This window comes from Gadus chalcogrammus, chromosome 18 (assembly GCF_026213295.1).
Source record: "Gadus chalcogrammus isolate NIFS_2021 chromosome 18, NIFS_Gcha_1.0, whole genome shotgun sequence".
Lineage (NCBI taxonomy): Eukaryota > Metazoa > Chordata > Actinopteri > Gadiformes > Gadidae > Gadus > Gadus chalcogrammus.
The window spans coordinates 18483122-18497502 of NC_079429.1; the positions used below are offsets into that span (position 1 = coordinate 18483122).

Genomic DNA, 14381 nt, shown 5'->3' on the forward strand with positions numbered 1-14381 from the left:
GGACCTAAAGTATATTTTATAAATATATTTTAAAATATTATGAGTACTGCGATACTTCGTGTCAACACTGTTGGACTCGTTTGGTATATTTGCGTTTTTATTTTATTTACAAATCGACAATTTCGCAAAAACATTTATCATCAAGTCTCAAAAGACTTGATAAGTTAGGATCATGATTGAACTGATTATTAATACCAACGTTACAGTAAATGGTTTATTTCCCGTATGAGGATAACAAAGTACAAATGAGTGATCACCACATCAGTCAAGACAGAAGTGGAAAGATTGTTTTTATTTCTACTTTTTCTCAAGTACAGAAATAATTGTTTTACATTTTACAAACAACCGACAGGTTTATGAACTGATGATCCACACATAAAGTTAGCCTCCTCCAGCCCCCATGGTCCACAACAACAGCATATGATCCCTATGCGCTGCAGGGTTTAGTGATGGTCCACCCATGAGGTCAGCCTCCTCAGCCTCCACATGGACCACAACTACAACTCAACAGCAGATCTATTTTCAATATGCCCTGCAGGGTTTAGTTCCACATTTTCCTTGTAACTTTTAATCACTTGTATTGAATTAACAATTAAATTGTCAATAGTTAACAGTTTAAAGATATGGGGAAAAAACTCTACTGAGAATACATTTCTCATTAAATACTAAACCAGCCACAACGACAAAGAAAAGCCGCGACTTCACAACCCAAATAGCGATAAGATAATAAAGTATTTTACAGCAGGACGGAGTAGGACCATACCCATTTCAAACTTTGTTTTAGAAATCTCACTATTAACATTCAAGTAAAAATGAATGAACAACTTGTATTTCATTAATTCCCCCCACCATAGTGAGTTATGAATATTAGGTGTACGTTGATGACCCAGCAGGGGATGGTCAGGACACCATAGTGAGTTATGAATATTAGGTGTACGTTGATGACCCAGTAGGGGTTGTGGTAAGGATGGGATTGTTGTAAACATTAACGACCGGAAGTGAACTTTGTTGGCTAACCGAGGGAAACTCGATCTATTTTTTATCTAACTCAACTACAGAATGCAATGCCGCATCAACATCTGTGCCGACATGTCCTGGTTAATAAAAAAAAAGAATTAAAAACAGTCTTCTACATATTACATGCACATACTTCATCATATACATTGAATCTCATGACGTCCAAATCGTATCATTTACAAGGTGGAAAAGTGGTAAGGTAGAGGAAAGTATGAATGTTACATTGGGTGTAAAATGTGTATTTTGTGGTCAATGTGGAAGGCTCACTCACTCCCCAGAGTAAGGCGTGTTGCTGTCGGCGCTCTGCAGTGTGCTTCTTGGTCTGGCGACGGGTGAGCTGGAGATGCACCAGCGTACACGACGGTGTGTGTTGAAGGACCACGCCTCAGTCCTAAGTGGCGGAAGAAGGCACTTGGAGGAAAAAAATGGCACAAGCCGACAGACTGTCTGAAGGTCTTCCTCCTTCAGCTGGCTGTTCCTCCACACCGTGAAACTCTTCCTCCTCTTCCTCATCCTTAGCCTTTCAGAAGGTGGTGACGGTGGTGGTGGTCAACCCCAGAGGCCCAGATAATGGGTGGAGGGTGTCCAGTGCCTTTGACTGGTTTCATACATTCATATGCATGCAAACTGGTATCCCAAAAAGGAAAATCTATTTACACGACAACATTAAGAGAAACGTGTCTGTCTGCTAGGAAAAAAGGCAGAGAAGTGATATTTTGGCGTAACTATAGAGGGCAAGGGTAACAACAGTTATGACTAAAATAATCTGATATGAAATTCAATGTTATTTCAATAACTACAAATGTATTCCAATACATAAACACAGCTTAGAAGATAAGGACAACACAACACAGTTAGAGTTCACTCATGTTCCATTGACGTATGGGGAAAGTACAGTTGATTAATGGATTGGATTCAATACAGATAGTACGTGTTAAATTTGGGGTTTCAGTAGTTGGGATACAACTCGATAAGGTGGTTCAATCCTATCAGTCTCTATCATTCCTCTAGAAAATAGTCATCCACTTTCAAATACTGGACTCATTCAGTCAAATTCTTAGTACTATTAAGTGCTTTAAAATCTCCTAACTTTTCTGCTGTTTTTCTCTGAAAATGGCTCTTTCCAAATTCAGCATATACAATGGCTCAGACCTTGATTTTAAATGTTAAGGAAACACAATTTAAAATCAGTCCCGTGAAATGTACGTAGACCGTCTGGGAGATGGTGGGACTATGAGAGAGGCCAAGCACTGGAACTAAAGATCCACATCCTCCTATCCATCCTGATTGTGCTTAACGTGATCTACCTCCGTAGCTGGGAGTGGAAGGACTGTCTCTTAATATATCATCTAGTAATAGAGGGTGGGAGGAGCTCCAACACCCACACGGTTTACTTCTTCGGGTGGAAGACCATCAAGGGCCTGTCCTCGATCTTCTGCCAGGGGCTCTTTTTGTTCCCATCCTTATCTTCCGAGTCGTCCTCGGGGCTGGTCATGGAGTCACGGCGGTTGTCGCTGCTGCGGCTGCTGCTGTTGCCACGGCTACGCCCCCGGCGGGAGGAAGGCCCTTCATCCAGCAGAGGGGTCAGAGAGTTTTCCTCAGGTGACACCGGGCGCCCCTGGCTGCCGCCGGGCTCGCTGTGATCCGGGTAGGCCAGTTTGGAGTAGGTCTTCCCCTCGCCAACACCGCCGCCGCCGCCACCTCCTCCCATCCCCTGCCCCCTCCTTCCCCCGGTCCCCCAGCGATCGTCCTTCGCCTTCCTGTTGGCGGCCGCCTTGCGTTCCAGGGCTTCCATGGGCGGCTCCAGGTTATCCCGGAGGTTACTGCCGGCACCACCGGCAAACAGCATCCCTCCGCCGCCGAGGTCGTTGCCGGCGTCGATGTAGGAGTGGCGCACGTGGGCGTTGTTCCGTCCGTCCAGGGAGATGAACCAGGCCCGGGGGTGCTGCTTCACCCCGAACTCCAGGAGCTTCTTCTCCGTCATGGCCTGCAGCTCCCCGTTCATCTGGGCCATGGTGGAGTCGTTGAAGAGCACCGGGATGGTCATCGGCCCGCCGGACGAGTCCGAGGCCCAGCTGGGCTCCTCCGAGTCGTCGCCCTGGGAGCCGCCGTGGTGCTGCTGCTGGCCCTGCTTCTGGGAGTGGTGGTGGTGGTGGTGCTGCGGGCCTCCCCCTCCCATGTGCGTGTCCTTGTCCTGGTCCTTCTGGTCCTTGCCGTCGGCCCTCCCGGAGAAGTCGGAGGACATGCGCATGTAGTGGGCGGGGATGACCAGCGTGGGCACCATGCTGCGGTACATGTTCTCCTTCATCTGGTCGATGGAGCTGCAGAAGATGATCTGGCCCGGCTGGGTGTTGAGGGACGTGGGCCTCTTGAGGTTGTCCGCCGCCGCAGAGTACTCTGGGGGCTTGTCGCCCTGGCTGGGCATGTAGCCCTGGAACCTGGGGGGCGAGGGGGGGTCCGAAGCGTAGCCCTGGTTGTCGTTGGCGTTGTGGTGGCGGTAGTGCTCCGGCTCCTTGTCGTCGTGGAGGAGGGGGTTGTCCAGGTTGTTGGTCTCGGTGGCCCGGGTCACCTTCATGGGGAAGCTCTCCCCCCTCTGCGGCCCCGAGGCGTTCTTGCCCTTGGACTGGCGCAGCTTGTGTGCTGGGATGTGCTTGGCGAAGTCGTCCCTGGAGCTCTGGTATTCTTGAGACGGAGATAACTCGGATTTGCTGATGTCCCCCGCGCTGCCGGACTCGGCGTGGCCGCCGCAGATCAGGTTCAGGTGGGAGGTGGACGTGCCTTGGTCGCGCTTGCCGCCGTTCAGGTTGGAGTTGTGGGGCTTGCCTTGCTGTCGACGTGGTTTCAGACACTTCCGTCTATAAGGTAAAAAAAAAAAGGATTGAAGGAGGTTTTAGCAATGCCAGAGCTACAATCAAACCTAAAGTCCGGGCTCCAGACTAACTTTTTCATTGGGGACAGCTTATCATCAGAGTGCTCATCGTAACAAGCTTTCTGAGATGCAGACAGGGTAATCACCCTGTCTGTGTCAATGAAGTCAGTTGAATGGTTGACGAGTTCCTGATCAAAGGACAGCATAGCCTCCCCCCATCAAGTCAAAGATTTGATGGCCAAGTCTCACCACCATTGCTAGGCTGTCGCTGCATGACCGCAACACAGACTCCACAAGAGCCTATGTTGTGGACTCTGTATCTATTAATAGATATGTAGATAACATCTCTATAAATATCCCAGCTTGCTATAGAGCCCGACATTTTAGCACCAGGTGCGATGAGGATAAGGCGTTTAATCATACATGGGCCCCCAGAAGATCAGCCTAACCAGCTGTTCGGTGGACCTCATCTGGCCGGACGTCTCACACTTGTGATGCCACTAATGGCTCATTAAAGTAGATCCACATCACATCAGGCAGTCACATAGGGGCCATGTGATGCATGATTGAGGAGAGCAGAAGGTAGGGTTAGGGAGTGAAGGTAGGGTTAGGGGGTGAAGGTAGGGTTAGGGGTGAAGGTAGGGTTAGGGGGTGAAGGTAGGGTTAGGGGGTGAAGGTAGGGTTAGGGGGTGAAGGTAGGGTTAGGGTTAGGGGGTGAAGGTAGGGTTAGGGGGTGAAGGTAGGGTTAGGGTTAGGGGCTGAAGGTAGGGTTAGGGGGTGGAGGTAGGGTTAGGGGGTGGAGGTAGGGTTAGGGGGTGGAGGTAGGGTTAGGGGGTGGAGGTAGGGTTAGGGGGTGAAGGTAGGGTTAGGGGGTGGAGGTAGGGTTAGGGGGTGAAGGTAGGGTTAGGGGGTGGAGGTAGGGTTAGGGGGTGGAGGTAGGGTTAGGGGGTGGAGGTAGGGTTAGGGGGTGGAGGTAGGGTTAGGGGGTGAAGGTAGGGTTAGGGGGTGAAGGTAGGGTTAGGGGGTGGAGGTAGGGTTAGGGGGTGGAGGTAGGGTTAGGGGGTGAAGGTAGGGTTAGGGGGTGAAGGTAGGGTTAGGGTTAGGGGCTGAAGGTAGGGTTAGGGGGTGGAGGTAGGGTTAGGGGGTGAAGGTAGGGTTAGGGGGTGGAGGTAGGGTTAGGGTTAGGGGGTGGAGGTAGGGTTAGGGGGTGAAGGTAGGGTTAGGGGGTGAAGGTAGGGTTAGGGTTAGGGGGTGAAGGTAGGGTTAGGGGGTGGAGGTAGGGTTAGGGTTAGGGGGTGGAGGTAGGGTTAGGGGGTGGAGGTAGGGTTAGGGGGTGGAGGTAGGGTTAGGGTTAGGGGGTGGAGGTAGGGTTAGGGGGTGGAGGTAGGGTTAGGGGGTGGAGGTAGGGTTAGGGGGTGAAGGTAGGGTTAGGGGGTGAAGGTAGGGTTAGGGGGTGGAGGTAGGGTTAGGGGGTGAAGGTAGGGTTAGGGGGTGGAGGTAGGGTTAGGGGGTGGAGGTAGGGTTAGGGGGTGAAGGTAGGGTTAGGGTTAGGGGGTGGAGGTAGGGTTAGGGTTAGGGGGTGGAGGTAGGGTTAGGGGGTGGAGGTAGGGTTAGGGGGTGGAGGTAGGGTTAGGAGGTGGAGGTAGGGGCTCTCCTCACCTGCAGTAGTAGAGCAGCACACAGAGCAGGATGAGCACCAGCAGCACCAAGGAGCCCAGGATGCAGAGCAGGAACAGGGTGTGGTAGGTGCTGATGTCCCTCAGGCCAGGGTGCCCCAGGAGACCAAACCCTGCAACGCAGAGGCTAGGGTGAAAAGACCCTCAGACCACCAGGGACCACCAGGGACCATGAGACACCTCCCCCCAGCAGCCACTTCATATATATATATATATTAAAAAAAAAATTATTGCCTCACTGTTTATTTATTTATTTTCTTATTGGATTTATATTCTACATAATAACTATTAGGTTTCTATCTCTGAACAGAGCAATGTGTGAGTGATAATTTCCCTCACGTTGAATGAAGTTATCTTAATCTCAGCATCTGGGTTTCAGGATTTAGGAGCAGGAGATATTGCTGAGGAATTGACTGTGTGTACAATTTGGCCATGTCAGCCATGCAAAAGAGATGCACAACCTCAAAGAGTCATACCTGAATAAAAAGAGGTTGAATACAATTGGAACAAAGGTTATATAAAGGGCTACAACATCAAATGATGTCAAGCCGTGTGAACCAGGGCTTGTTGGAAGAATAATGCTAACTTGATGTTTACCAGATGCATTGCTTACTGATGCCATCCTCAAGATAACAAGATAGTAACCAGGGGCCTCATTCACGAACCGTTCTTAAGAACAAATTTGTTCTTAAGTCCTACTTACGAAGATTGTGGCATTCATGAATTTTTTTCTTAGGTAAGAACAAATCCTACGAACACTCGACATGTTGGCATGGTTGTGTTGTCTCCTTCTTCTTCTTCTTCTTAAGAAGAAGAACTTAAGAAAGAATCTAAGAAGATTCTTAAGAAGATATTGGTGAATGAGGCCCCAGATGCTTAGCCGGACACAAAATACTAACCAGATGGTAACCAGGGTGTTTAAATGACTGCTAACTGGATGTTCAACGAATGCTAAACCATTTACATCTGTTCAGCGGCTCAGATTTCTGAAACCAGCTTCGGTACCTGAGGATGAGGGGAATGCGGCCAGCCAGTAGCCCATACTGGGAACCACCAGCGTCCAGATGAACTGGGAGCCCTCCTTCTTGATGTAGCCGGTCCCGTTGCGTACCCACAGCCCTGGACAAACACAACCAAACCACAATCACACAACCAAACCACAATCACACAACCAAACCACAATCACACAACCAAACAGGTTCATGAAGAACACAAGGTGATCAAACACACGGGGAGGCCGCCAGAGCCAGAGGGTTTTGTTCTATAATTATATATTTTGACAAACAACATATGAACAAAAGTGTTTCCGAGAAAGTTAACCCTTCAAAACGGCCCATTCGATTTGTGATGGAACGTGAAGGGTTAAATGAAAGAAGCCCTATTGTCAGCCTATCAGAATGCTGCTGACTCTGCAGTTGTTGGGAAGGCAAACGCTATTCAGCTCTTTGGCCCGCTATAATTTCATAGAGGTCGAGTATTAGGGATTTAATGAGAGGAATTTCAAATGACAGTAAAATTGACCAGTGTATTAGTCCCTCTAAATGTTCTGCCAGCTGTCAGGGACACAAATCCAATAAACTGGACCTCAGTTTATCGGGCGTTACTTGGATGACTTCACAATGTCAGCTGCTGCCAGTAACGTAACCGCTAGTAAGGAGGACATTGTTTCTGCTCCATTTTCTAGGTTAAGATTTAATAAAAAAAAAAAAATGAATAACAGGAAGACACAAACCAGAGCTAAAATTGGTCCAAAAAAATAAATAATGCATTTGAAAAGGCATTGCAACTCCACCAACTATCACGATACCCGTGGATGGCGAGATCATCGAGAAGCAAAAGCTTCACTGTGGGTGTCTGATTTGTCGGCTACAATGCACTCTGCACCCCAGGGCGTTGTCTATATATATATATGTCTATATGTTCTGCTGAAGTGCACACACAGCTTGTGTGATGATGCAATTATTTGCAGGAGGATTTTTATTTTTAAGAGATAGCTGTTTTTAGATTTGGTGATAACGCTCTCTCTCCGTGCTGTTTGCTCGTTGCAGTGCTAAGGCTGGACTTGCGTATTAATGTCAATTCCGAGCTGGAATTGTCACATGGTTACTTTTGCAATACTATAGAGGGGTCACGGCGACAGGGAAGGTGGGGTCAGAGGGCCGAGTTTATAGAGTCACGGTTCGCTACTGGGAAAACTTGAGAACTCTACCAACATGGGACCAAGTAAATCCCGAATCAGTTGGAATGAATATCCTCATGTCCTCTTTGACATTTAGGGTGAAATGTTTGAACTGAAATCATAGGTATAAATTATAATCGGTGAAGGCAAATGTCGATAAGGTATAGTGTAAGATTTAAAGGGGCTGTAGGAAGGAATTAAGAGCTATCATTTTAGGGTAATTTGTTAGACGAGCCAAAGACACTGGTCAGCTGTTAGTGAGTGAGAGAAGTGCTCTGTGAGAATATCAATACATCAATATATCAATAGCCCTCCTCAGTGTTGTAGGGTGAACCTGGTGGCCCTCTTCAGTGTTGTAGGGTGTTCCTGGTAGCCCTGTTGTAGGGGGTATCACTGTGTTGTAGGGGGTACTACTGTGTTGTAGGGGGTACTACTGTGTTGTAGGGGGTACCACTGTGTTGTAGGGGGTACCTGTGCTGGCCCGGTACGTCCAGGAGGGTATGCTGGTGGCCATCCGGTTGCCGGTGTCGGCGGGGAGCGGCACGCTGACCTGGATGGGGTCGGTCACCTGGATGGGGCCTCCATCTTTATCGTACAGCTGCACGCTGACCACGGCTAGCGCCGTTAGCTCCGTCCACCCGGTGTCCACCCCTGCACAACATTGGATCACGTCGATCATTTAGACACCCCGTTGCAGGGCGAGCCATCCGATCGGTCCGCTAGACCTTCATCAGGCATCAAAGCAGCACAAAGCTAGCTGCTCGGAGTAAACACGCAGCTATAGATATGACATAATTTAATAAAAACTTTTGCACGGCGCTGACATCTTAAAAAACGCTTGTGACATTTGCAGAAGTAGCGGCTCAATCTGTGGATTCGGTTTATACGTCTTATACGAATCTGCACACAAAACGTAGTGATTGAAACATCATTTAAATTCATAAGACAGCGTGGCCGTATGTGTGAACCTGTACTGATCCACTGGTCTGTTGGAAGGCTGTGGCCCACGCTGGGTGTGCAGAAGGACGTGGAGCAGTGCCCACTACGACACCGCAGGCGACGGGCACACAGCGCTGCGCCAACTGAGCCAAATAGAATCAAAGCCACGCCACTGAGGGAATGTGCAGAATCACAGCACTACACTGACTCCAAGGCCGCGTTACACAACAAAACGTAAATGCTAAATGGACTGCATTTATACAGCTCTTTCCTAACCAGTGGCCACTCAAAGCGCTTTACAATACTTCCTTACATTCACCCACCCACCCACCCACACACACCCACCCACCCACCCACCCACCCACCCACCCACACCCACACCCACACCCACACCCACACACACACACACACACACACACGGCGACAGCCAGCCCGTCGGGAGCAGTCAGGGTGACAGGAGGAGGAGCCGGGGATCGAACTAGGAACCTTCCGGTTACCAGCCGACCCGCTCTACCTCCTCTGCCGCGACAGTGTCCAGCGAAGCCTACCGGAGCCGTTGGTCTCCTGGCCCAGCAGGTAGGGGAACCCCCCCATCTCGTACTGGCTGCGGGCCACCGTCAGCATGGCCGACAGGGCCGTGGAGTTGGAGGCCGAGGGCAGCGACCTCCTCTGCACCTGCACCAGAGGTTGGTTCCGAGCACCTGGGGAGGACACAGACGTCAGGCTGGAGGGAGCCGGCGCTACTGGGGAGGAGCCGGCGCTAAAGGGGAGGAGCCGGCGCTACTGGGGAGGAGCCGGTCCTACTGGGAGGACAGTATCAGGCCGGCACTCCTGGGAGGATGGTTGTCCCGACTCCGAGATCCCGAAGTCGGGACAACCATCCAAAAGAGACGCTCTCAAAGAGAAAGGACTTCAACTGACTAATCATTCATTTAATAGTCTCTCCAGAGGCCACAAGGAGCTTTGTTTGTGTGTGTCGGTAAAGGGGAGAGGCTTTGTGGGCAGGGCCCACGACCAGGATCAATAGGAGCAGCTTTTTCAATTGAAAGAAAATGTAAGCCTCTCAATATCTGAAAGCTCTCAAAAAAAAGTGTTATTCATGAGTTTAAGTACTCATGAATAACACTTCTCATAGTCGGGTTATCACTCACCCCGATGGCGATGGGGGCGGGAGGGGTTTACCTGGAGAGCCGGCGAGGACCTGCAGGACATCGTCGTACAGGATGAGGGTCCCGGGACGCTGGGCCAGCAGGTACAGGCTGACGGCGGCGTACACTGCAACAACGCACACATCCTCAGGGCCTCCTCCACTACATTTACATTTTAGGGGATTTTGCAGACGCTTTTATCCAAAGTGACTTACAACGGTTAACACACACATTCACACACCGATGGCGGAGTCGACCGCGCAGGGCAACAGCCAGCCCGTCAGGAGCAGTGAGGCAGAGTTGTCTCGCTCAGGGACACCTCGACACTCAGTGAGGAGACGGGGATCGAACTGGCAACCTTCCGGTTACCAGTCAACCCACTCTACCTCCTTAGCTACTGTCGCCCGCTCCGACGCTACACCCCTGTCTGCTGACCGCTCCCCCCATGCATGGCTTTCCCCCCCCATCCCTACCGTGACCCCACGGTAAACCGAGTCCCCTGTGTGAGCACGCCCCAGCTCTAACCGATCAAAGTGTTCAAACATGTGTTGTGGTTCCATTCAGGTTGTTCCACTTTCTTTCGATTCAGGGATGGGTCTTTGTGGATGTTCCTGTTCCACGGTCTGAACTCTCCCTTCAGTGGAGGGGGTGCAGCCAGGCTGTGTGCATGATGTCACCTGGTTACTGAAGATTGCTGCCTTTTGACCTGAAGAGGGCAATGTGGGCCCGTATTTACATCTTATGCTATGTTTTTAAACTTTGTGAATTTAGGTAAGAAAGTTTATGTTACCCTCTCCAGCACGTTTCATTGAAAACTGTTTTATATTTGGTTTCCTCTAACACATCCGGCCCTAAACCTTAACCTCAAATCTAAACCTAACATACATTTGTTGTCGTTTTGAATCTAATCCATGACCTCCAGGTCAACAGGCCCGTACTGTAGCTGTGGCTTCATGGCCGATGGGAGGAGGAAACCGTGTTCTGACTACAAAGAGAGAAGCAGAGTCCGCCCGACCCAAGCTTTGTGGTCCGCTGGACCAGGACAGGAGACCACGAGTGGTCTCCTGTCCTCGCTCGGTGCACAAGAGTGCACCGAGCGAGGAGCCAGGGGCCTCACCTGTTCTCCGGCTAGCGTGCCATGAGTGCGCAGGCAGCAGAGAAGAAACACAGCAAAGGGATGCTAAATGCATTTGTTGGAGTGTGTGTGTGGATGATGGCTGGTTTCAGCAGCCTCACCTCTCTGACTGGCCTTTGGGGCTGGCTGACACCGGGATTCCACCGGACGCGTTACGGCAACGTTACGGCTGAGCACGTCTTGGCCGCGACTTTGCCCTGCTTGCATTTCCACCGGGCGCGTTACGGCAGCGCAACGCTGCCTTGCGAGCCAGCCGTATTCCCGCGAGATCACGAGATCCCGCGATAATCCTAAACCTAATGTACTCACCTTCCACTCCCAAAACTACTGCAATTAAATGCCAGGCTTTGTCCTTTCTGACATTGTTCTTATAAAAAAGATGATTTGAGACCCTTTGATTGATTGACTGCTGACCTGGTGCCACCGGTCATGACGTAATAATGTTGGTGTTTTATTTATTGTGTTTTATTTTGAAAATTGAGCGGAATGCTCTATGGCTTTTACTTTTTCACTTACTGCCCTGATCGATCTGCTCTGTTGAAATTGACGTGGTTCAGCAGCGGCTCGCGGCAAAAATAGAAATGCTACGGAATGATAGCGCTGCGGCGCGGCACGCCGCTCCTGGGACGCTGCTGAGACGTTCCGCAGCCGCGCCCGGTGGAAATGGCCTCATTGATTAGAGTGGAACCTATCTGCTGCGGTGACCGCGGCCAAGACGTGCCGCTGCCGTAACGTTGCCGTAACGCGTCCGGTGGAATCAGGCCGTGAGGCTGCACAGCTGTTGCACATTGAGTAACCAATGAGCGACGGGTTTAGCCAGAGGAGCATCGCCACAAGCACAGGGAGAGCTCTCCTACATGGCAGCACGGAGCACCAAGCCACGGATCATTGCCTACACACTTTTACAACAGACCTTCCTCTTTCAACACCACCACCCAGCGTCCTCGTCTGGAGGGGCCCAATAGAGGTCACCTAGTTGGAGTGTGGCCCCCACCTAGATGGAGTGTGGCCCCCACCTAGATGGAGTGTGGCCCCCACCTAGGTGGAGTGTGGCCACCACCTTTGGTTGCACCCATTGTAACGACATCTAATTACAAAGCATATTGGATGCAACATTCCTTTTAACCATCACAAACCTCCCTTTCCCAGGGGGTCAATGTGTCATGTAGGGTCCGGGGACCAGAGGGAGGTCAGGTGACCAGGCGTAGGTCAGGTGACCAGCGTCAGGTGACCAGGATGACTTACGGGGGACCCTGCCGGAGTGCCACGGTACGGAGTTGGTGACGTAGTCCTGCTTGGAGGCGCTGATGATGACCCATGTTGCTAGGCGGTAGGGGAAGGTGACCCTGAGCACGCCGTCCGGCCCCGCCCTGCTGGAGGCCAGCACGGTCTGGTTGCCATGGACGACCACCTGAGCATCGGACAAAGGTGAAAGGTCGCTGTTGTCGAAAACCTGCACCCGTATTTGGACATCTGCAAGAGAAGGAAACACAATTTGTGCCTGTCAGTACCAAAGGATGAGGCGGATAAATATAAAGAAACCAAGAGGGGGTTATTATCCTGTACTCCCTCATCCTGTCATTGAGGAGGGATATTGAAACGAGAGCAGAGATGTTTGTCGACCAGCACCACTGTTCTGCTGCACGCAACGCCACAGTATATCAGCATCAACAGGACTCTTTCACACCTTACATCCCCCCCCCAACACACACACACACACACACACTGGTGGAGCCTGTGTGTCACTCTGGTGATCTCAGGATGTCACCAGACAACAGGATGTGGGTCAGAGTCAGACCATGGATATTTCTATGGAGAGGCTGGTAGCCACCGAGAAGGGGTTCTTTATATCTGTCTGTTTGTCTGCCTTGCAAGTCTGTCTCTCTTTCTCTTTTTGTATTTAGATAGACGTCTGTCTGTGTGTCTGAACAAGATGGTGTGAATACTCTGTACTTGATGACTTCAACGACTAATAACGTCTCAAACACCACAGGAGACCAACAGCAGCTGTGTGTGTGTGTGTGTGTGTGTGTGTGTGTGTGTGTGTGTGTGTGTGTGTGTGTGTGTGTGTGTGTGTGTGTGTGTGTGTGTGTGTGTGTTCCAATAAGGGCTCTATTGTGAGCAATGAAAGGAGGACTTCCTGCCTCTTTAAATGAACCAACGTTTCCTGGAGTCCAACCAAACAAACCCCCTATATTTAAGCCTTAATACTAATTATCATAACAATAAATAGAATATGATATCGATATTAGAATTAACAATATATCTTATCTCTTCCTTTAAAAAAGAACGGATGGCAATACATTTAGAAGATTGTGATTTGCTCAGGCTTGTGTGAACCACAAGTCAGCTGTCAAACTGTCAAGCAAAACGAGCACAACTTCGTAAATACGGGTTGGTTGGGCTCAATTTTATAAAACATGCTCTTCATTTAAACAAAATGACAGCTGAATAGAAAAACAAATACATTGTTTCATTCCCAATCTGTAGATCTAGAACTTCAAGCTCCACTGTCTCTTCACTGCAGAGGCTGTAATGATCTTTGGTCGGTCTCAGTACGACACCAGTACATGATGTTCACACATCATGATACCGTTATCGTGGGTCCTGGTGAAGCCCAGTTATATACCGACCATTTGCGTGCAATAATGAATATATTGGAACACCAATAGACACAATGGGCATATGAGCAGACGCGTTCTGCAGTCAGAGAGGAAGAGGCTCCCAGGCCTGATGGTGGAGCTGAACAAGGGGAGTGGGCCTCCCTGTCTCGCTGCCCTCGGAGCCCCCAGCCCCATGTCATCGAGACAGGAGCCGTCCACACACCCAGCAGACAAGCAGGCCCACATTTTGGACTTCGAGCCGCACACATCACGAACACCTTGAACAACAGTACTGAGTTTATGGTAATGAGGCGTTGATCTGTGGTCGATCGCGATCCAAACCCCACGGCAGCCCATTTGTAACCTGGGTGGTCGACGCATCCCTTCCTTAGAAATGCCGATTAGCAATGCACGTAAGCTTATAAACGCTGATTCGTGACGAGGCGGGATGTTTTTCGACAAAGAAAATACAAGATCGCAACCACTCCCATCTTGTCATTGTGCTGCATCCCCATATGACGATCTTACCAAACGCTCCCTGATCTGGAAGAGATTTGGCGGCCGCCTCCCAGACCGCAGAGAACAAGACGAAGAGGAGCAAACGAGAGATGGAGTTGGCCGGCATCCTTGCGACTACATCTCTAGTCCCAGGTCAGCGGCCAGATGTCCATATTCCTACTCGATCGTGATCCAAGGACTAGTCAGACATGGTCTGAACGCCTACTCATGGATGCAGGAATATCGGGAGAAACGCTGCCGACTCCCGTCTTTAGGTTTCGCCTTGTTTTTATTGTCGAGGTGAGGAGACGGTGGTT

The 14381-nt window shown here is 50.2% G+C and overlaps 1 protein-coding gene across 1 annotated transcript; it reads right to left on the minus strand.

Moving 5' to 3' along the window:
* Positions 1 to 84: 84 nt before the first annotated feature.
* LOC130371541 (protein FAM171A2) lies at positions 85 to 14381 on the minus strand. Its single transcript, XM_056577352.1, has 8 exons — positions 14095 to 14381; positions 12209 to 12436; positions 9863 to 9955; positions 9229 to 9381; positions 8213 to 8392; positions 6568 to 6681; positions 5546 to 5675; positions 85 to 3872 (listed from the first exon to the last, which is right to left on the minus strand). The coding sequence occupies exons 1-8, from the start codon at positions 14189 to 14191 to the stop codon at positions 2408 to 2410; spliced, it is 2460 nt and encodes an 819-aa protein (XP_056433327.1). The 5' UTR covers positions 14192 to 14381; the 3' UTR covers positions 85 to 2407.

Bases quoted from the DNA above. Each gene is read 5' to 3' on its own strand.
- LOC130371541 (XM_056577352.1), bottom strand. From the start codon at position 14,191: ATGCCGGCCAACTCCATCTCTCGTTTGCTCCTCTTCGTCTTGTTCTCT. The intron at 9,956-12,208 runs GTAAGTCATCCT...GCGTTGTTGCAG, and splicing joins GCACTCCGGCAGGGTCCCCC to TGTACGCCGCCGTCAGCCTG. The intron at 5,676-6,567 runs GTACCGAAGCTG...TCTGCGTTGCAG, and splicing joins CGCATTCCCCTCATCCTCAG to GGTTTGGTCTCCTGGGGCAC.